The sequence below is a fragment of the Ursus maritimus genome, unplaced genomic scaffold (assembly GCF_017311325.1).
Source record: "Ursus maritimus isolate PB19 unplaced genomic scaffold, ASM1731132v1 scaffold_3, whole genome shotgun sequence".
In the NCBI taxonomy this organism is placed as follows: Eukaryota; Metazoa; Chordata; class Mammalia; order Carnivora; family Ursidae; genus Ursus; species Ursus maritimus.
Genome location: NW_024425563.1, coordinates 14,899,365 through 14,922,844, shown reverse-complemented (window position 1 = coordinate 14,922,844; position 23,480 = coordinate 14,899,365). Strand labels below are relative to the sequence as shown.

At 43.0% G+C, this 23,480-nt stretch overlaps 1 protein-coding gene across 1 annotated transcript in view; it reads right to left on the bottom strand.

Annotated features, from left to right (window-relative positions):
* Nucleotides 1-23,480, bottom strand: part of KIAA1549 (KIAA1549 ortholog) — a 115,990-nt gene that overhangs the window by 55,641 nt on the left and 36,869 nt on the right. The window contains exons 4-11 of the mRNA XM_040644537.1: nt 21,623-23,443; nt 17,709-17,797; nt 16,485-16,662; nt 15,667-15,797; nt 13,572-13,755; nt 12,298-12,357; nt 10,942-11,090; nt 2,551-2,728 (exon numbers count right to left, since the gene is read on the bottom strand). Of these exons, the coding sequence (XP_040500471.1) occupies nt 2,551-2,728; nt 10,942-11,090; nt 12,298-12,357; nt 13,572-13,755; nt 15,667-15,797; nt 16,485-16,662; nt 17,709-17,797; nt 21,623-23,443 (2,790 nt within the window). The remainder of the gene's footprint in view (nt 1-2,550; nt 2,729-10,941; nt 11,091-12,297; nt 12,358-13,571; nt 13,756-15,666; nt 15,798-16,484; nt 16,663-17,708; nt 17,798-21,622; nt 23,444-23,480) is intronic.

Genomic DNA, 23,480 nt, shown 5'->3' with positions numbered 1-23,480 from the left:
CTCTCAAAGGACCCAGCTCCCCTTAAAGCTCAGATTCCAATTACCAGATGCCCCAGACCAAAATGTCCCCCTCCCCTCTGCCCAACCTTCTCATCTGTTATCATCACTTTATAAAAACTGCTCCATAAGAAGGTGAGTTTCCTCCTTGCCTAAGTTCTTTCATTCTGGGTGCCTTTGCCATGCGAACGGTACCTTACTTTTTTTTTTTTAAAGATTTTATTTACTTATTTGACAGAGGGATTGAGAACGAGCAGTGGGGAGGGGCAGAGGGAAGAGGGAAGCAGACTCCCTACTGAGTAGGAAGCCCGAGGCAGGACTCAGGACTCAATCCCAGGACCCAGAGATCATGACCTGAGCCCAAGGCAGACACTTAACTGACTGAGCCACCCAGGCGCCCTGGTACCTTACTATTTTAAAAAACATTTTATTATATAAATGTGTCATCTTGATATACCGCACTACTTTACTCATTAATATGGTCATGACTCTTAAGTCTTGTCTTTTCAAATACAGCTCAGTCTCCACGGGCAGGGGGCTAAGTTTTATGCTCTTTTCATATTCCATAATGGTTAGCACACACTGTGGGATCAAAATGTTTCTGCTCAAAGATGTAACAACAGAAAGATTCTTGGTGCTGGTTTAAGTGTGGGTTCAGGCCTCTGAGAGTGACAAGGGAGGGGAGCAAGCACTCTAAAGCATGAGCACTGTGAAGGAAGCACAAATTACAGAGCAGAGACCATGTGGGAAATGGAAAACGGGACAAAGTGTTAATCTTATTTTTAAATTTGGCCTGAATAGAGTCTACATACATAGCTCATTTTGCATGAAAACTGACAATACAGAGGAGTTGACAGAATCAAACCAAGGAGCTGGGACAACTGGATGCTCTTCTTAGTTCTAACCTAGTAACACCCTGGGAGAGGCCCAGCTACCAGGGTCTACAGCTGCCTGGGGGCTGAGCCTGATGTTGGCTGAGGCTTCCAATCCCACAATCCTTATCCTGTGGGTTTTAGCAGGAAACTGAGGGAAGAGAGGTGCAAAGTACAGAGGTAAGGAGCTTGAAAGGTGCCCATACCCTATAGCAACTCGTCTTCTTTCAGAGGCAAAGCGCTTAGCTGGAGTGGGCACCTCTCCTACAATCAGAAATGTCCTCGATGAAGACATATAAGTAAATGCTTTGTTTTGTTTTTTTTTTTCTCACTGCTTTGAAACAGAACGTACTAATATGCAATCATATCTCAAATACACAAACCACCAATGGCTTATTTGCTTAAACTCTCCCCATCATCATGTATGAATTAGACAAAGTGTGCCCACGAGCCCTCGTCCTGCTTAGTTTCCAGGGACAAGTACAGAGGTCACAAAGAATCTTCTGTTACTGAGGATAACTGTGAAGCTGTCATTTTGTAAAGGTGACTTTGCAGCCTATGTGTTCTTTATAAAGAACTTTTCAGTATTCTCTGATGCTCCATTCCTTCTAAACGCTTACTTGTCCCTTTACTGTTGGGAGCAAATATCACCAAGCTCTACAAGGATTGCTCTCTGGCTCGTAAGCAAAAGCATACACATTAAAATAGCAGTCTGATTCATAAAGGAACATTTAGAGAAATACACTTTTCTGTGCCTCTCCTTTTTCTTAATTTTAAATACCCAAAATCGGGGAGTTGAAAAATCAGGCACTGGGAGCAACCACTGCCGGGGGCAGGAGCCAAGTATCTTCCAACAATAATACAGAAATACCAGAATACCTCTTTCTAAATTGTGAAGTACTGTGTGGATGGGGAGGGAGAGAAACGGCACTGAAAAGGGTAAGGATCAAGGACTTATTTGTGTTAAAAAACTCAGCAGGAAGCCAATAAACGCAGAGGGCACCTCCCAGCTTCCTGTGTGACTAACTGTCCCCACCAACGTTCAAAATATGACAGACAAGATTTTGGAATAAATACAGAGAAAACAAGCTATTTTACATAAGACAAAATTTTTAAAAAGAGAAACAGTATTGGAGTAGGGGGAAAATCTTACAGTTAAGTTAAGCTACTAGAACTCACTCTAACACTGGGGATACAAAATGCTGAGTAGGAGAACAGCAGCGCAGGTTACAACTACAAGCAGCTGAAATAAAGGACTTGGCAAGTGAATTTTAACAACTGACATTTTGGGGTGCTCAGGTGACTCAGCTGGTTAAGCGCCTGTCTTGGGCTCAGGTCATGATCTCAGGGTCCTGGGATCTGGGATCAAGCCCCACATCGGGCTCTCTGCTCAGCGGGGAGCCTGCTTCTCCCTCTCCCTCTGCCCTTCCCCCCTGCTCCTGCTCTCTCGCTTGCACTCTCTTTCAAATAAATAAATAAAATATTTTAAAAACAAACAAATAACTGATGTTTTATACAAGAGCCCCATAATAAATAAGGGTTTAAGACATAAATCTACACTGTGCACATAAGAATGCTTTAAATTCAGATTTCATTGTCAGAAAAAAAAAAAAAAAAAACACAAAACTGGCCTTTGACCCCAGCACAGACACTACTTAGGGTCTATGCCTCACACACTTACGTTGGGCAACAGCGCCTTGAATTCGATAACCCAAGATAATGGCTGCTCTCTGGATATCTATCTTGTTAATCAGATCTGAAGACTTGACTGCGCTGAGTCTCTCTCCATCTTGATCCTCCACGAAGTAGATGAGCTGCACAGGATTGTCATCTCCCTCTAGCCTTGACACATTTACCACCTGAAAGATAACAGAAACCATTAGCATTTTCAAAGCTCCTATTTCCAGATGCCCTTGCTCAGGGCACTCAATCTTGAATGTGTTATCCAGGATTCATTCCAATTCTCATAATGAGCTCATGACACCACTCTGGATCCCAGAACACCCACGATGCTCTCTCGATGGGAAGAGGGACAATGAAAGTTACTCTGTACAGAAGAACAAGTGTGCCTCATCTTGCTCAAAGCCTTCCCTGAGACAAATGAGCAAGTACGATAACAGAGAACACAGGGTGGCCAAGTCCAGGCAGTCTAGAACTGTGACCAACCAGCTCCAGCACATCATGGGAGAACGCTGCTGTCTTCCCAACATGAATCGTTAAGGTTAGGTACATCCCTGGTTCTCAGAAACTATTACTGGTTCTACCCAATCTCATCTTGAATCTTATCAGCATTTTCTCTTTTTTTAGGGCAAGGTTTCTCAACCTTGGCCCTCCCGCCATTTTGGTTCAATGGGGGGCCATCCCAAGTATTGTAGGAAATTTAGCAGCATCACTATCCTCCACTCACTAGATGCCAGTACCAACAGCCATACCCTCCCTTACCAGTTATGACAACCAAAAATGTCACCAGACATTGTTAAATGTATGGGGGGGGAGACATAAAATCACTGCCACTTGAGAACCACTGCTCTCAGGATGATAAATCTCATAAATTCTTTAATACCTCACTCTCAACAATGGATAGATCACATAGACACAGAATCAGTAAGGAAACAGATCTGGGCAACACTATAGACTAAAGGAAACTAAGAGACATTTACAGAACATTCCATCCAGTATTAACAGAATATACATTCTTCTCAAGCACACGTAGAACATTCTCTAGGATACACCATATGTTGGGCCAAAATACAGTCTCAACCAATTCAAGAAGACAGAAATTATATCAAGTATCTTTTCTGACCGCTAGGAGAAAAGCTGGAAATTTCACAAATACATGGAAATAAAACAGCATACTCCTGAAAACACCAACAGACCAAAAAAGAAATCAAAAGGGAAATTTTAAAAATATCAAGACAAATGAAAACAGAAATACAACATACCAAAACTTATGGAATATAGCAAATCAGTTATAAGAGGAAAGTTTATAGCGAGAAATGCATACATCAAGAAAAAAGAAAGATCGCAAAAAACTTGGGCATCTGGGTGATTCAGTCAGTTAAGCATCCAACTCTCGATTTCAGCTCAGGTCCTGATCTCAGGGTTGTGGGATCAAGCCCCGCATCAGGCTCCACACTCAGTAGTGAGTCTGTTTGAGATTCTCTCTCTCCCTCTCCCTCTGCCCTTCCTTCCTCTAGTGTGCCTGCATTCTCTCTTGCTTTCTGAAATAAATAAATAAATCTTTAAAAAAAAAAAAAACTAACTTTACTCCTCAAGGAACTAAGAAAAAAAAGGAAAAACCTAAGCCCAAGGTTAGCAGAAGGGAGAAAATAATAAAGATTAGAGCAGAAATAAATAAAATAGAGAATAGAAAAAATTAACAAAACTAAGAGTTGGCTCTTTGAAAAGATAAACAAAATTGATGAATCTTTAGCTAGACTAACAAAGAAAAAAGAGGACTCAAATGAAAGTTATAAATGAAAGAGGAGACACTACAACAGATAACAGAAATACAAAGGATCATAAGAGAATACATAATTATACACCAACAAATTGGATAACCTAGAAGCAATGGACAAATTCCTGAAAACACACAACCTACTGAGACTGCATCATGAAGAAACAGAAAATGTGAACAGACCAGTAAGAATTAAGAAGGCTGTATCAGTAATCAAAAACTTTCCAACAAAAAACCCCAGGACCAGATGGTTTCACTGCAGAATTCTACTAAACATTCAAGGAATTAATACTAATTCTTCTCAAAATTTTCCAAAACAATAAAGAGAAGGGAACATTCCCAAACTCATTTTATGAGACCAACATTACCATGATATCAAAGTCCACTAAGGATACTACAAAAAAAGAAAAGAAAAAGAAAAGAAAAGAAAGAGAGAAAACTACAGGCGAATATCTCTGATGAATTAGATGTAAAAATTATCAATAAAATACTAGCAAACCAAATGCAACAGTACATTAAAAAGATCATGCAACATGGGGCTCCTGGGTGGCTCAGTCGGTTAAGCATCTGACTCTTGGTTTTGTCTCAGGTCATGATCTCAGGGTTGTGAGATCGAGCCCCACATCAGGCTCCATGCTCAGCACAGCGTCTGCTCAGGATTCTTTCTCTCTCCCTCTCCCTCTCCCTCTGCTCCTCCCCTCACTTGCACTTGTGCTTGCTCTTGCTCTCTTTCTCTCTCTCTCTTTCTCATAAATAAATCAATAAACAAACAAACAAACAAATATCTTTTAAAAAATAGATCATGCACTATGATCATGTGGGATTCATCCTTGAGCTGTAAGGCTAGTTAACACGCAAATCAGTAAGTGTGATACATCACATTGATAAATAAAAGATAAAAATCATACGATCATCTCAACAGATGTAGGAAAAGTATTTGACAAAATACAATTTCCACTCATGATATAAACTCTCAAAAAACTGAGTGTGGAAGGAACATATCTCAACAGAGTAGAGGCCATATGTGACAAACCCAGAGCTAACATAGAGTTGAAACACTGAAAGTTTTTCCTGTAAAATCAGAAACAAGACAAGAGTGCCCACTCTCAGCACTCCTATTCAATACAGTACTAGAAGTCCTAGCCAGGGCAATCAAGCAAAAAAAAGAAGTAAAAGGCATCCAAAGCAGAAAGGAAGAAGCAAAATGTCACTAGTTGCAGATGACATGATATTATATATAGAAAACCCTAAAGACTCCACCAAAAAACTGTTAGAATAAATAAATTCAGTAAAGTTATATATTAAAATCTGTTGTGTATGGGGGGGGGTTGTGTGTGTGTGTGTGTGTGTTAAATAGATTCCATGCCCAGTGTGGAGCCCAATGCAGGGCTTGAATTCATGACCCTGAGATCAAGACCTGAGTTGAAAACAAAAGTCAAATGTCCAACCAAGCCACCCAAGTACCCCCATGTTTTCTCTATACTAATAATGAAGTATCTAAAAAAGAAATAAAGAAAATAGTCCCATTCACAATAGCATCAAAAATAATAAAATACTTAGGAATAAATTTAGCCAAGGAATTAGAAGATCTGTACACTAAAAACTCTAAGACACTAATGAAAGAAATTGAAGACACAAATAAATGGAAAGATACCTCGTGTTCATGGACTGGAAGAATTAATATTGTTAAAATGTCCATACTGTCCTGGGGCACCTGGGTGGCTCAGTCAGTTAAGCATCTGTCTTCAGCTCAGGTCATGATCCCAGGGTCCTGGGATCCAGCCCCACGTTGGCCTCCCTGCTCAGCAGTGAGGTTATTTCTCCCTCTCCCTCTGCCCCTCTGCCTGTTTGTGCTCTCTCTCTCTCTCAAATAAATAAATAAAATCTTTCCTTAAAAAAAAGTCCATACTATCCAAAGCCACCTATAGACGCCATCTATAGCCCTCTGTAGTCATCAAAATTCCAATGACATTTTGGAAATAGAAAAACCAATACTAATATTCACATGGAAACACAGAAGACCCTGGTGACAAAGGAGCCAAGAATACTCAATGGGGAAAAGATAGTGTCTTCAATAAATGGTGTTGGGAAAACTGTATATTCACAACCAAAAGAATGAAACTGGGCCCCTATATCACTCACAAAAAAATAATCCAATGGAAAGATTTAAATGTAAGACCTGAAACCATAAAACTCCTAAAAGAAAACATAAGGGAAAGGCTCCTTGACATTGGTCTTGGCAATGATTTTCTGGATATAATACTCAAAGCACAAGCAACAAAGCAAAAATAAACAAGTGGACTACATCAAACTTAAAAACTTCTGTGCAGCAAAAGAAAGACTCAACAAAATGAAAAGGCAACCTATGGAATGGGAGAAAATAGGCATAAATCATATATCTGATAAGGGGTTAATATTCAAAATATATAAGGAATTCATACAACTCAGTAGCAAAAAACAAAACAAAACAAAAAAACCCAAGCTCTCTGATTTAAAAATGGGCAAGAGATCCGAATAGACATTTTTCCGAAAAAGATACACAAAAGGCCAACACGTATATGAAAAGGTCAGCATCATTAATCACCAGAGAAACGTAAATCAAAACCACAATGAGGTATCACCTCATACCTATTAGAAGGGCTATCATCAAAAAGACAAGAGATGGGTGCTGGTAAGAAGATGGAGAAAAGGGGACTCTTGTGTATGGTTGGTGGAAATGTAAATTGGTGCAGGCGTTGTGGAAAACAGCATGGACGTTCCTCAAAAAATTCAAAATGGAACTACCATGTGATCCAGGAATCCCACTTCTGGGTATATATCCAAAGGAAAAGAAATCCACTCTCTTGAACAGATATCTGCAACCCCTGTTCACTGCAGCATTATTTACAACAGCCAAGACATGGAAGCGACCTAAGTGTCCATCTACGGATGATGGATAGAGAAGATGTGATATGATACACACACACACAAACACGTATGCACGCACATACACACACGTATGGAATAATATTTGGTTATAAGAAAGAAGGAAATCCCGCCATTTGCAACCACATGGATGGGCCTAGAGGGCATTATGCAAAGCAAAATAAGTCAGACAGAGAAAGACAAATACTGTATGATTTCACTTATCTGTGGAATCTAAAAAAGCCAAACTCATAAAAATAGAGAGTAGATGGTAGTTGCTAGGGGTAGCGGGTGGGAGAAATGCATGATGGTGGTCAAAGGGCATGAGCTTCCAGTTGTAAGATGAGTAAGTTCCAGGGGTCTAATGTACAGCATAGTGACCATAGTTAATACTGTTTTATATACTTGAGAGGTACTGAGAGTGTAAATCTTAAAAATTCTCACCACATCCACAAAAAAGGTAACTAAGTGAGTAATGGATGTGTTAACTAATTTTATTGTGGCAGTCACTTTGCAATATACACATATATCAAATCATTATATTGTGCACTTTAAACCTATATGGTGTCGTATGTCAATTATCTTTCAATCAAGCTAGAAAGTTGTGCATAAACTCACAATCACCTAGGTTAAGCAGTACTTTGATTTGCCCCAGAATTGATCTCCGTCTGGTGTTATAGGTAGTCCTTTCACATTAGGACTTCAGAAACTGGCATACTTGCTGTATCATAGTTTTACATAAATACACGCTTCTATTTTGTTGCTGCTTCTCTAATAATATACAACGATTTTACTGCCCCTTGAGACTCCAGCAAAATGCAGGACTGATGTACTAAGGAAATATCAACAACAAGTCCAAGCCCTCTATTTTGTACAAGCAATCTGAATTTTTGGTCTCTACATTTGCCATTGGCAAAATGCAGCTGCTACTTTTCTAGCCACGTGTACAGAATTGTAATACAGCCCTGCATTCTGGACCCAGCTGCTGGACTCCTTCTTCACCACTGGAAACTTCTGGCAAATCAACAATTTCATGATTTCACTGTGAATGCATTCTTCCAGGTTATTTATAAAGATCCTTAACAAACCGGTCCAAACCCTCATCCCTGGAGAATCTGTTCTTTACCTCCTCATCCTGAGAAGCTCTCATCTATCCTGCCCTTTGTTTGCTATTTCTAGGCTAATTCCCTGACCACTTCTATTCCCTAACCACCTACTCCCTTCCCAAACTGGGCTGTAGTGATTAATTTATTAGCCCTTAGAATGGAATACTATCAAATAACTATTTGAATGTTTATTACACTAAAGAGTTCTGATACATTTTAGAAATGGTTTCACCTTGCAGAAACCAGGTTCCCATATATTTGAGTATGTAATTAAAGATCTTACAAACTTGTCCAATCTGAAGGCAATAGTCAGTAAATCTAATTCTAGCATCCTTTCTAGATAACTTCTTTTTTTTTTTTTTAAGATTTTATTTATTTATTCGACAGAGATAGAGACAGCCAGCGAGAGAGGGAACACAAGCAGGGGGAGTGGGAGAGGAAGAAGCAGGCTCATAGCGGAGGAGCCTGATGTGGGGCTCGATCCCATAACGCCAGGATCACGCCCTGAGCCGAAGGCAGACGCTTAACCGCTGTGCCACCCAGGCGCCCCTCTAGATAACTTCTTATCAGATTCATATCTGGAATCCATACAACAGTAGTAGAATGGAGTCATCATTTTGGGCAACATTTTCAATTTCATTTTTAAAATTATTTTCTGATTAGAATCACATGTTCACTGTACAATTACATGCTCATGGGAGAAATTTTGAAAAAGACACAAAACATATAAAAAATAAAATGAAAATCTCCTGAAGTTCAATCAACCAAAGAAAATTATTATAAACACTTTGGCATATTTCCATTATTTTTTTCATAGGTTTCATATTAATATTTGGATGACACTGCATGCATTCTTTGGTAATCTCTGTTCACTACCTCACTCACTCACTCATTTCTTTATTTATTTGAGAGTGAGTGAGTGGGGGAGGGGCCCAGGGAAGAGAAGAACAGAAGGAGGGGAAGAGAGAATCTTCAGCAGGCTCCAGACCCAGCACGGAGTCTAATCTCATGACCCTGGGATCATGACCTGAGCTGAAATCAAGAGTCGGATGCTTAACTGACTAAGCCACCCAGGTACACCCTCAATCATTTTTTAAAAGTGCCAATGGCTACATAATATTTCAACATATAAAGATTCACTATAATTTATTTACTCATTCTCCAACTGCTGGACATTTAGGTTGCTGTAATGTTTTCACTTTTACAGATAATATTTTGATAAAGAGTCCTGCACTGTTGCACAAGAATCCCTGTCTACTTCTCCACACTGGGCCACTCTAAGGGAGAAGAGATGTGGGGCACGGTCCCTGTGCAATCCATCAGATGGCACCGCTGGCTGGGGTGGCTTGGTTCACTTCCACAGACCTCACATTCCTACCTGAGGGAATCTGCGCAACACAGCACTTTATTAGGTAGTTTTATTGTGCTCTATAACTGTTTTATGTGCATAAATTAACTTCCACCAAGACCTTGAGCTCTATGTGAAGCCAGGGCTGCTAAATAAGGCAAGGCTTTTACAAGTCATTTTAATTTCTTCTTTGTTTTATGCTTATTTAATGTTACTCTTGATTTTTTATTAGTTTTTTAAAATGTCTCTATACTCGACTGCAGATGGCAAAAGAACTACTCTGGGAGAGGGAATCAAGGGCAATGTTTATGGGGAAAAACTGGTAAGAGGGTCACAGGACAATGATGCCAGCTCAAGGCAAATCCCCGCCACCCCCACCCAGGTCAGCTGTGCATCTTTCTCTCTGATGCCTCTAAACCACCCACCTCTCTGCACTTCCTTTCACCCCACTTTCCTGTCTCTGAGATGCCATAGCTCTAAATAGCCCGTTTTCCTAGCTCTAGAAGTCAGCAGTCAATAAAGAAACAAATCCAAAATAACAGAGTTCACATTGAGATGGGAATAAATTACAGCTCAAACCTCCAACTCTCTGCAAGCATGTGCATTTTTAATGGGTCACTTTTGATTCAAATTAATCTGTTGTTCATAACCTTCCTCCTAGTTTACAAAATGGACTGTAGAGTGACAGATGGTAACCAGACTTCTGTGGTGGTCACTTTGGAGTGTATGCAAACATCAAATCCTTACCTTGTACACCTGAAACCAAGACAATGTTATATATCAATTTTACCTCAATTAAAACAACAACAAAACAGAAGGGGAGACGGTTGGGTAACATGAAACAACCAGGGTTGGCAGGAGGCAGGGAGGATGAAGTACTAGAAGGGAGGACACAAAATTCTCCTCTCTCAGATCCCTTAAGGGTCCAGATGGATGATTTATAGTTATGATGCTATTAATAATACTTACCACTGCATAAAATTGACTACATTTTTGGTAATTAAAAAACTCCAAAAAATAAGGTCATGTTGATGGCACGGCAACCCAGTGACACAATTCTCTTGCCGTGCTCCCCACGGGTCTATCTGTCTAGACTCTAGTCGAACTGAAATGCTACCGCGTTCACCTGCTACCTAATAGAGCTATCAGTCCAAATTAGAATTTTCTCACGGCATTTTCTATTCACATGAAAATACCACGTGTTTCTAGACAACTCTCTGCCCCTCCCTCCCTCCTCCCTTGGCCTTCTTAGAGTACCTGCACCACGCTGTTTCCAGCAGCGACGGTGGCCCTTCTCCACATCCGCCTCCGGGTGGACACCTCACTGAGCAGCTGGGCCAGCTTGCGCTCCATCTCCGCCTGAAACACTTCATTCTGGAGCTGCTTCTCGACAACGCCCAGGAGAACTACATTTACAAAATGAAACACACGCAGGCCCCAAAACAAGTTAGCAATGGAGAAAAAATGAGTTCCTGTAGAGGAGAAATTAATGTAGGATTCCTATAAAGTGCCTGTCCCTAGGGAGGAGACATTAAGAGGAGAAAAAGTGAACATGAACGGGGTCAAGGGAGCCAGGAAGCGCTGCTCAGGGGTCTTACAATTCCAAGGTCTGTTACACGGACTGGTGGCCCGAAGGCCCAGGAACTCTGCAGCATAGAAGCTTTGGAGCTAAGAACTCCCACACAAGAGCAAACATTTTATCCACTCTTACTTCAAAACTTCTGGAAATGCTCTGAGTTCATATCTTATCTAGACTCAAGACGTACACGCATAAACTGACCCGAGATAGGGGGCCTATCTTAAAACATCTGCTGTAAACAAGATTATCAAACAGATAATGGGCTTGTCAGCGTATCGTCAGAGAAAAACCCCTGGGCTTTTCAGCCAGAACTGGCTCCAATCCGCTCTGAGAGAGGACTGTGGACGAGTCTCCGAAGCTATGAAAATGATCTGGAAAATAGGGCCGCTGTACCGTGCAGAGCTGGAACCTTTACACGGGGTGTTGTATGTGAAGCAGGGAGAATCTGCAGGGTCTGAGAAGCCATAAACGGTGATCGTCACCACGGCACACGCTTCCTCCCCACGACCAGTTACTGTGCCACTCACACGCTATGCACACAGTGAACGTGTCACTATCTCTTACACTTTGATTACCCAGTTAGGAAACCTTTATCTGTAATGCCAAAGCTATAAATATCTGACCCAGGCCCACAAGACTTCTTAAAAAAACCTTCTTATTTGCTCACCGAGCTTCCTTATTCATCCTTATAAAACCAAACAAATAAGGCTTTTATAGGGGGGGAAAAAAAACAGAGAGCTAGAGATCCTTGCTTTGGAGCTCCGTCCTGTTCTGGATCAGAAGACTGTCAATTCTTGTTAGACCTTCCCCTGGACTTGATGTATGAATTTTAAAGAAAGCCAATCCTTTTTGTGCCATAACTCAGTGGGACACATTCCCACAGCTGAATCTGAATTCCCTTCTCATTCATTCTTTGCCAAGAACTTAAGGGACATGATGCCCTGAATTTAGGACTCAGAAACAAGAAAGGCTCAATACACCTGTACAGACTTTTTATTCTACAGTTCCCAAAACATTATGTAAGTCAGACATACCTGTTCTCACCCAGGAGGACTTCAACAACTGAGATAAGTTCAGCTGTGGGTACTGGAAGGCTATCAAAAGGAAAGGAGGGAAATCTGTAAAAACATGTTTGCACGCGTCAAGAAGTAAGTCTAGGGAGTACCCAGTAAGTCACAGTACTTTGCCTTTACTATACCTTTTAGTGCAAAAAGTGTTAGAACAAAATGCCAGACTGGTGTGAAGGCACGGACGCTATGCAGTTTCTGAGCACAAGAGTCTCCAGGAGAAAGGCAGAGAATAAGAAGTGAAAGGCTGGCTCCAGTGACATGTGGGACACCGCTTCACACGGAGCCCGCCTGCCCACAAGTTCCCCTTGAAATCTCATTGTTCCAGAGCAGTGAGATTTCACACTGCGTTCCCCCGGGCCCTAGGATTTCCCAGCAATGACTCCAGATAAAGTGACCCTATATCCTGGCTTGCCTGGGACAGTCCCAGGGTACCCCTGCTATCCAGCATACTTACTATTTTATCCATACCTGCACTGCACAGAACCAACCACAGAACCAACAAATGGTTATTTGTAAAGAACAATTTTTATCCCTGCCTATTTTTGCATCTGACAAGCTATCCTTTTTAATTTAATTAACCGCACACACATAAATCATTAGACCATTTGGCTGTTCCATTTTTGAAAAGGAATTTGATGGTTTTTTGGCCTGACTTCAACCCTGGAATCTACTGTTTTTTGAAGTAAATGTTTTCTCCACCCCCACCCCGCTCCGTTTGCACCATGATTCTAATTGCTTCGGCCAGGAAGAAAGGTTTTGTTTGTTTTCACTAATTATCCTTTTTTTAGTTTTATGCGTACACGCAGTAAAATTTACTCTTTCTGGTGTACGGTTTTATGGCTTTTGACAAATGCACGAAGTTGCATAACCACCACCACATTAAAGATACAGAACAGGCCCATCAGCCCCCAAAAATTGCCTTCTGCTGCTCTTCTGCAGTCTAGCCTTCCTCCCACCCGTCACCTGGCAACCACAGGTCTGTTCTCTGTGCCTCTGGTTTTACCTTTTTCAGAACCGGTATAGTCTTTAAGAGTGCCCTTTACTCTCTAAGGACAATACTAAAGCAAGGCCAGTGGGTGAGGAGGGCTCTCTCTGGAGGCCCACCCTGAAAGGACTCTGAGAAGCTCCGATTTTATCTGATTTATACTCTGGACTTCAGCCAAATATTTCAAAAGAGGTCCAGCAATGAAAATACTTGTGGCCACTTTCCCAGCGCTTCGCAAGAGAGCCGTACTCACGTTCGGCGATCTGGAGCACGGGGTACCCCAGGTAGAAACTGAACTCCACCACGCTCAAGTTCCTGAGCAGCTGGCTCACTTCCGTCCCGTTCAAAAACCCCTGCGTGCCTCTGACCGCGAAGACAATGTTCACGGGGCCCCGCCGAGGAGCCGGCCTTGAAGCACCCATGGTGATATTCAAGATCTAAAAAGAAGGAAGATGGGATAAGCTTCCAAAAGAAAGCGAAACACTGAGCTAAAAGCTGATGATTTCTCTCTCACAAGTTCTCCCATGCCTTTTTTTTTTTTTTTTTAAAGAGGTAACGTTTTTCAAAGGAAAGAACTGGCTCCACATCCTGGTTCCCGTTTGCAATACTTAAAATTCTCAGTTTACTGAAAATGTTTTTCACATGAAGTGATGAACAGAACACATGTATTTATAGTCCCTCCCCGCCCCTCCCACCCCAAATCCCACTGAAATAACAATAAGTTGAACAAAGGGGAGTAAATCCACAACAGCTCTGAGAATGGAAGAAAATCAGAGATTCTGTCAAATGCCTGGAAGATGGAGAGAGGATGGGATCATATGATATAAAGCAGAACTGAGGGAACTGAGACCCAAATCATACACAGGCCCAGAGTGCCAGAGCAGAGAGCCGGCTCCCGGGGGGGCCCCGGGAGAGCTCTCAGGAACGTACACCAGAGGAGGCCATGAACAGCAATCGGTACCATTAATCAAAGCCCAAGTACCAAGGAGCTGAGCTGACCTTCTCCCTCCTCTTTCCTTCTAACTGCCACAGGCAGGCCAACACAGAGGTGCTGGCCCTGACCAGCCCAAAGAACCGCTCCCCAAGAAAAAGGAGCTTCCCGTCAGAGCAGGCAAAAAGACTGTGGGTTTGGCCCCTAACAAAAAGGTAGCAGCACACAAGAGACAGAGAAGGAAAGAAAACGAAAGAAAAGGCAGCTTTGCTGTGAAAAGTACACTGAAGCACTCCATCCCCAGAAATCCTTATTCTGCGCTGGGGCAGGGGTTCCAGTCGGCCGCATCATCCGCATCCTGTGCCCGGGACCCAGTGCTCTGGGAATCCTCCCATTGGGAGACAGGGCAGACGTAGACACAGAAGCCAGAGCTGAAGGGCCAAGCTGCCAAAATTAACAACCTGCTTCTTCACTCCTAACGGCGACTAACCAACAGACTCCAAATATTTACAGAAAACTAGGAGCCTGAACGCCAAGGACCAAGATCAACAGAGGAACAATGGCCATGAAGAAAACAGAGACAACTTGGGAACCAGAAGGCAACTTCTAACAAATTCTCATTAATGTCCTCAGAGACTTTCAAGGTGATACCACATCATCATTCAAGATAACCCTGCATCTTTGCAGGAGAAATCACCATGAAAAAAGAGCCAAGAACAACAGAAAAAAGAGAGCTGAAAGCAAATTCAGCAGAGGGACTGAAAAACATGATGGACTCAGCTGAAGACAAAATTAATGACACAAAGTTTAGAAAATGTGTAAAAATGGGGAATTTAAAAAGAGATGGTATTACAAGAAAACATAAGAATTACAAAAGGTGGCTCCAGATGCACAAAAATCTATTTAATATAAATTCTAGACAGAGAGAACAAAGAATATGGAGAAAAAATAGCCAAAAAAAAAAAAAAATAACATCAAGGATTTCCATACAATACACACAAAGCCGGTTCATTACTGAGTCGCTAGATTCTGTTTTTAGAGTGAAGCACTGCATTTCATGGTATCCTGTAACATGAAACACCAGTGTACTGAGGTATTCCCCCCACGGGGTATTTAGGTTGATACCATCTCTTCTTAGAACATTCTTGTGTTTCCGGCATATGCTCATCTCTCTCCAGCTCACCACATCTGGGCTCCGTGGTTATCCTACTGCTCTGTAATCTTCAAATGTGACTAGCTTATTCACGCTACGTGAACTCGGTGCCCCGGAAAGAGATCGACCTTGATTCATGTGAACTGAACTTCTTCCACGAGAGGGAATTAGTAAAAGTTAATTGTGGCCTCAAGGAAACACGTGAAACACGAGTCCGTCTTCAAAAGACAAAGCACCTTGTTCTGCATTCAGCGCTATCCTCACCTGCACGGTGAAGTTATGTGTCCCCTGGTGGTGTTTTCTCACTTCAGAAAGAGCTATCATCAGGCCTTTCTCAATGCGCTGGGTGAAGTTGCAGAAGCCAGTATCCACACTCTGAGGCACGAACTGAAGAACTAAGAGGAGGACAGCAATCACAGGCCCATAAACCAGGTGCTGGTTTAGGATTGAGGAATGAGGAGGCGAAAAGTACTATGTAACTCAATGAACGCCTCCATAGCACAGGATTAAGTATCGAGAGGTAGTATTTAGGGTCTCGCAGCAGGGAAATGTAGAAAGCCAACTCTGCGCCAAATGAATACATACAATGTGAAGGTGACGTGCATCATTTTAAAAGGGAAAAAGATAACAATGGGAGCATCAAAAGATATAACCGACTGAAACATTCAGTCTGAAAACACTCTAAACTCCTCAAAAAAACACTGTGGGGAACAGATGGAACAAAAGTGGGAAAATGTCAATAATTTTTCAAGTATGGATATGTGTGCGTGAGTGTATTCAATAATCTTCATCTTTTAGAGGCATGGGCTGAAATATTTATGGGTAAGATGACATGATGCCGTATCAAAATAATGTGGGAGGAGGGTATATAGGAGGTGAAAATTGTCGAAGCCGTGCAATGAGTACATGGGGGCTCATTCAACTAACTATTCTGTGCACTTTCGTATATGCTAGAAGTTTTCTGTAATTATAAAGGCTTTCTTTTTAACTTAAATATATGTTTTAAAATCCTCCCCCATTTTTTTAACAACATAAAAAATAAAATGAAATTTTATTGAAACAACTATGCTCAGTTTTCTCACCCGTGTGAACTTGGAACCTGGACTCTGGCACAAGGAAGGAAGGTTTCACAGCCAGGATTAAAGGAGTTTGGTCACGTACAAGTTTACTGTTTATAAGTACATTTATGACGGATATTGCCGTGTAAACGAAAGGCCCAGATGTTACCAGGAAAGTGAAGTCAGCGAATAGTTCATAAACCTATGAAAATTAAAAAACACAAAAGACAGTAATTATCAAATTTGAGAGGACTGTAACTCAAAATTAAAAGAAGTTGCATGAAGTAGAAAAATAACAGAGCAAGTAAGTTGAAAAATAAACAGGTAGCTTTAAATGAAGGGGGAGGGCAGCATAGACAATCAAAATTTTATTTTAGTTATCCCTTTTACAGATCTGCCAACCTTCTCAAGAACAGCATAAAATTACAAGAGCAAAGGCAGCACGAAAAGAACAGCCAATAATGCAAACTGAATAATGAGTTATGGAGAATTCAAAGTCGTCATATTTAATCCACAAAGAGAGGAACACTTATTCTGTTGAGCAGGCATGTCCAAAAGAAATTCATGAGCCACATATGCAATTTTAAAATTTCTAGTAGCCACATTAAAAAACATAAAAAGAAACAAGTGAAATTATTTTTTTTAACCCAATACATCTGAAATATTTCAACATGTGGTCAACGTAAAAAATTATTAGTGAGATAGTTTACATTTCTTTTCTCACTCAGCCTTTGAAATCTTGTGTCAGTTTTGCACTTACAGCACATCTCAATTCAGACAAGCCCCATTTCATTTGCTCAGTAGCCACATGGGCTCGTGGCTCTGTTCAGGAGCAGAGCATAGCTTTCTGCCCTCATCAGCGGAGAGGAGGTAGGAACACAGGGTCCACCGTAAAACGTATGGAAATCTATCTCTATCCCACTGAGTGTACAGAAATATGCATATGCACTCACTCTAAAATCTAATTAAAATTCTAATCCAAGTCCTTTTAAGTAAATCAAGGGAAGCGAAATCATCACACCATCATCCCCAACTGGTCTTAGAGCCTTTTTGTTCCAATTCTGCCAACACATCCCTCCAGTGGACTATACCTGGCCTCAGGTGGGATCAGGGCTTCCCTGATGAAGCTACGTGCGAGTGACTATCCAAGAACGAGCAGGTGTTCACCAAGAGAAGGAGGGAGGAGAGGAGAGTGTTCTAGAACCATGACATGCCTTCAGCCTGAGCTCCCGTGCCACAGGGACCCACCTTGAGCTCCACCGCACGGTTGAAGTGAATCCTCAACACCTCTTTGATGGATGTGATGATGTACTCCTGCACAGCTCTTCTCGCCAGCACTACAAACCAAAGCCAACCACCAAACGCAGTTTAGTTTCATTATGAATAATGTGGGCATCACATTTCTGGTCCCCAAAGCAGAGCCTGTGCTCTGCCAAACTGTGACAGCAGCTCCCAAAATCATTTTGTAAAATCAGGCCCAGACTACGAAAGAACAGAGGAACAGCAGTGGATCTGGACATTCCTAGGTTTTTTTCTCTTTGCCAAGCCCCTAATGGTAAAACACAAAGTTTTAAAACTCTCAGCAGTAATATTTTAAAAGGCCTTAAGATGTTACTCAGCAAAACTAGATGACATCTTCCCCTATAAACTGAGGTCTCCTACCTCAATTTTTCAATGCAGTAAGTAAAGGGTTTTCACCACTAATAATGGGGCGGAAAAGATTTTCACAATCCCCATGTATTAAAATTTTATGTAGGAAGTAAAATATTTCTTATAACAAAGTCTGGTTATATTTAACTCTCCTTCCACATCTAAGAAATTCTATTTTAAAATTCGTAATAAGAGAGCCTCTTTCTCAGTATTTAGTAAACATGTCCTGCTGCTCCCCTTTCTTTTCCCTATTATTTTTTCTTTCCTCTTCCATTAACTTCCCATAATGAAGAATCTAAATACATTTGAAATTATTATTCGGTTTTCCTCTTCCTAATGTTAATTTTTAAAACTGGAGACAGGAGATGCCTGGGTGGCCCAGTCAGTTAAGTGTCTGCCTTCAGCTCAGGTCATGAACCCAGGTCCTGGGATCAAGTCCTGCATCAGGCTCCTTGCTCAGGGGGTGCCTGCTTCTCCCTCTGCCTCCCCCTGCTTGTGCTCTCTCTCTCTCTGACAAATATATAAAATATTTTAAAAAATAAAAATAAAAAATAAAACTGGAGACAGAATCACTCTGTGTCTTTCATTCTTTTAAAAAACAAATGTTTAAGTTACATCCAGTTGTTTTCTCTATTGATCGGTGACCTTGATAATAAACATGGGGAGGGGCTTCTTTAGTTCACAAGACCATTAGAACAAATCCAGACACCCTGACTGCCCTGCTGAGTTACACCAATGGCCAACTTGGCCTGGCCAAATGGGCTCCAATAGGACCACACTGCAACATGGGTTTTCAAGGGAAAGAAAATATGAGTGGGAAAGAAAAGAAGAGAAAGGAGGAAGGAAGGGAGGGATTAAGGGACGGGGGAATAGAGGGAAGGAGAGAGGAAAGACGGAAGGGAGGGTAGGAAGGAAGTTCTCAAAAGCTAAACTTGGGGAATGTAGAGAGAGAACGAAAAATCAGAAACAGAAAAACCCAAAAGAGGAAAGAAAGAAGCACACGTCATGAGTAGCCCCATCTAAAGAGAGAATCATCCATGTATTGCTCTAAATAGTCCCCAAGGCCTGCCATGAAAACCTACAACTGAGTAAGACCTAAACTGTAACATCAGGATATAAGCACAAGAATCTTTGGGGGGAAAAGGATCATTGGCAACAGATACCTCAGTTTCTCCAAATATCTAGTTTAGGCCAAGAGAGGCGAAAGAGCCCTGCTGAGGAGGCCAGGGTCAGGCAGGTCCTGGGTGGGAAACATAACCCCTTAGAGGATACACAAGGTGAGTGCTCTCCCAAGTGTCCACCACGGATCAATGGAGGGCTTTTACTTTTACGACAGAGCTCCATAAGAACACTTTCAGAGGACAAGTAATCACCCCAACCCTCTCTCTCTGATAATTACAAAGAAGAAACCAAGGCCAAATCTAAATGAAGATTCTCAATGAGGTCATCCTTCCTTTGGCTCAAAGACAAACATTGAGAGCAAAAGACAGCATTCCTCTCCACTTAAAAATACAATATAACAGTAGGGACACTTATGCACAACTCTCCATACGTACTACAACTGTTGAACCGTACATTTACAGTGGGTGAATTTTACCCCAAAAGCTATTGCAAATACACGGATCCCTAACAAAGGACACCAAATTCATTAAATATATATCCTCTGTGACAGTTATGACAGTTAATCCATGCTATATATATATATATATATATATATATCTGATATTCTAAAGATACTTCTAAAATGTTTTCTAATTATTTGTAGAAAAATCTGAAAAGACACATTACAAGTATCAAAAATGCCACAAAATCCAAGAAGTAAAGCTTTCAGTAGTTCTTTTAATAAGCTTCTTGTAACTGACCACTTTGTAGTTACTATGTAGTAATTTTGTCAAAAGGAAGAAAAGTAACATGTCTACAAGAAACTCCTCTCTCCTCTGGACTACTGTCGTCCCACAAATAAAGTTCACCACTTGTCCCAACCTCATCTCCTAGCATAATTACCTCCTCCTCCCATTACACAAATTACCAGCCAAGCTGAACATCGGTGGGCTGTCTGACCTCTCCACCTGTGTTCACACCTTCCACCAGGAGGACGCCTCCCTCCATCTCCAGACGACAGCCCTCCTGAGTGTGTACCTCTAAATCATATCCTTCCAAATCCATCCCTCATCATCCCAAAAAGTCACTCTTATAGAACTCTGGTTCAACCATTCTTATCACAGCTACCAAGAAAACATGGCTTGTGTCTACCCTACTAGAATCTAACCTCCTTGAAGGTCAGAACCATGTCATTGAACTAGATAACTCTTAAATCTTCTAAAGGTGCCTGTACATAATGAGTGCTCAATAATTATTTGTTGAATGAATTAATAAATGTTTCCTTATTTAGGGGAGGGAGGGAGTTAGGAGAGCAAAGACTTCAGCTTCTCCCCACCACCTCAGGGGGTGATGGCACCACCATGATGAGCAGAGGATGCATGGCCCACCTCACAGCATGAGCTCCTTCTCCTTCCTCACCTCACCTTTCCCTGTTCTTCTTCCTTCTACACTCCACTCCATTCTTCCTCTACTTCTCCTACCATCTTCTTTCCCCCTTCTTCATTTCTATCCTCCATTCACACCAAAATCAACACACCGAGCCAGACTGCACATCAATATTACATTGTATTCAAGTATATTAACAGGTTGTAAGACTTAACACGCAGCCTGTCATTCCTGATGAAGAACAAGCTGGAGAACCCAACCAAGCAAGCCACAGTCACTGGACATGTACAGACATGACGTCACACATGCTCTGATTTCATGAGACTAAAGCAGCTGGGCAGATACAAGGGAAGCTGCTGCTTGTCAGCCAGTCACTCGGGCTGTGGACCGCGGTGGAGATTAAAGTTTATAACTGAGATCAGACATTTAGCCGCTCCCTGTTTCTTTCTCGGGTTCTCAGGATCTAAGTGACATTTACAGGAACATGTAGGAGCAAAGTACTCCCTCCTTTCAAAGAAAAGAATAAGAAATTAGTAAGAAATTATTAGCAGCTGCTCTTACACATTTGCACAACTACCTGCTTGAGCTAAACACGAAGGTTTTTGTTTTAACCGTGCCATCTACGCATCCACCAGGTTATGAGTTCCAAAGACAAAGATCCTAGCAAACGCTCCTAAGCCTCCATTTAAATCTTTCATTTCTCTTATTGCCACTACTAACATGTAGCATTTTGTGGGTGTTTCTTATATACCAAGCACTGGGTTAAGTACTTAATGCTCAGTGATGCATTTAAATCTTTACAATAACCCAGAGATGTAGATGCCGTGATCATCCAAGGAAACCAAGAGGTAAAGAGACTAATTAACTGTCCAGAGAACTCACAGGAGAAAGGCAAAGGAGTGAGGGTGACTACCCCACTGAAGCCCACACTCTTTCCCACAGTGCTGGAACATCACAGAGGCATTTCATACAAGCACCTTAGAAAGATCACCCCAACCGAGAGGTGACTTGAAGCAGGGCCTTACCGGTTGTGATCAAATAGGCATCAGGAACTGTAATATCACACACATATGGCGGCTTGGCGGTGACCAGTGCTGGAGTAGCAACCGTGGCTTCAGAAGTGGAGGTGGGCACGGGATGAAGGGATGGCGGGGGTCTCGCCGAACTGTTCTCAGGGGGATTCTGACTCACAGTTCTGCTGTTCGGGGTGCTGTCAACAGTATGATCAGGGGCAGCACTGGTGTTGGGTGCGTTCGGTTCCGCGGAGGTGTTCACTGGTAAATCTGTGGGTGTGAATGATGGCCCCACAAATATCGGCTCTGTAGGAAGAGGTGAGGGGATCGCCTCTGAAACAAATGAGGATGCTGACGACAGGTACATATCAGTGACCAGGAGTGTGGTGCTGGGAATGACTCCGGAGAAAGAGGGTAAGACAGGTGTGTGACCCTCCGTAACACTGACCTCGTCACTGGCAGGTGTTGGGGCTGGAAAGAAAGAAGATTCTGCTAAAATGGGTGTCGTATGAAAAGCAGGCAAAGGGGATGGTGAGTGAGTCCCAAGAGTCACAATGGCAAGGGCGGGCTCAGAACTGGAGGGCACCAGGGTGGTGACCGCAGATTCAGGGGCAATGAGTGACAACTCAAAATAGGAGGTAGTTTCAGTGAGGGCTGAGGTAAAAGGAGCTTCAGGACCTGTCGGGGAAACTGCTGCTGCTTCGGAGAACTTGAGAGAATCCGAAGGGAAGCTTGAGAACAGCGACGTTTCAGAGTAGCCAGGAAGCAACGTGAATGTCCTTAAAAGGTCTGAACTGGGCCAGAGCTGCGGAAATTCGGAGTTTGTGGAATTGGGAACGGAGAGCGGAGCGGACGGCGCCGGGAGCGCGTGGGACAATGCAAGTGTCTCACCCGCGGTAGGGAACGCCTGAGAAGGGAAGGCGGCCGCGTCCCTCGCTAGCCCCAGAGACGGAGGAGCAAGCGCTTCCGAAGACGAGGCGACCAAGCCGCTGAGCTCCAGGGGCGGCGTGGAGAAAACACTGGACGTGGACTCCAAAACCCAGCCAGTTGCACGTTCCGAAAAGCTGCCGGGTTCCGGGTCAAGCAGAGGCGAAGGCTGTACGGCCGGACCCGGAGCGTGAGACGGAGAAGGCCGCGGGGCTCCGCGCTCGGGCGGCGGGGCGTCCTGGTTTGCGGTGCGCGGGAAAGAGGAGTCGGGGAGCACACTGCTGACGACCCAGGGAAACATGGCGGCCCCGCTGGAGGGCGTTCCAGGCGTTTCGGGGACAGAGGAGAAGCCGAAGGGAGCAGAGTCGGGGGACACTGGCGCAGAGACGTGGCCGGGGGCAGGATGCCCTTGTGTGGCCCCAACACTCCTCACACCCCCGTCGGCTAAGCCACCGGTGCTTGTTTCTGAGACGCCCACGGAGGGAGAAGAGAGTGGAACCACCGGCCGTGAGGGGGAAAGAGTACTGAATTCCTGGGGCTCTTCCTCGAATTCAGAGAAGTCCGCCACTCCGCAGCTGAGCAGAGAGGCGCGGCTGGCTTCCGGTGTGGTCACCGACGGGGTCTCGGGGCTGTCCCCTGAGCCCCCGTCTTCCTTCTCCGGGAGGCTGGCGGACGCGAGGAGCCGAGGCGACGCCACGCGGCAGGACACGCACCACGTGTACGGTGTGAGCGACGACAGCGGGCTCAGGAGCCGCGCGTCGTCCACGAGACTCGGGACGACCACCGCGTCGCTCGGCAGCTCCGACGTCTCACCGGAGTCGCTGGGAAGAAAGGGGTTGTAAGAAACATCAGCTGACTGAGGAGAAAAGGACACAGGCGCAAGAGAAGATGAGAACAGAGCCCCATCTGTGCTGCTGCTGCTGCTGCTGCTGCTGCTGCTGCT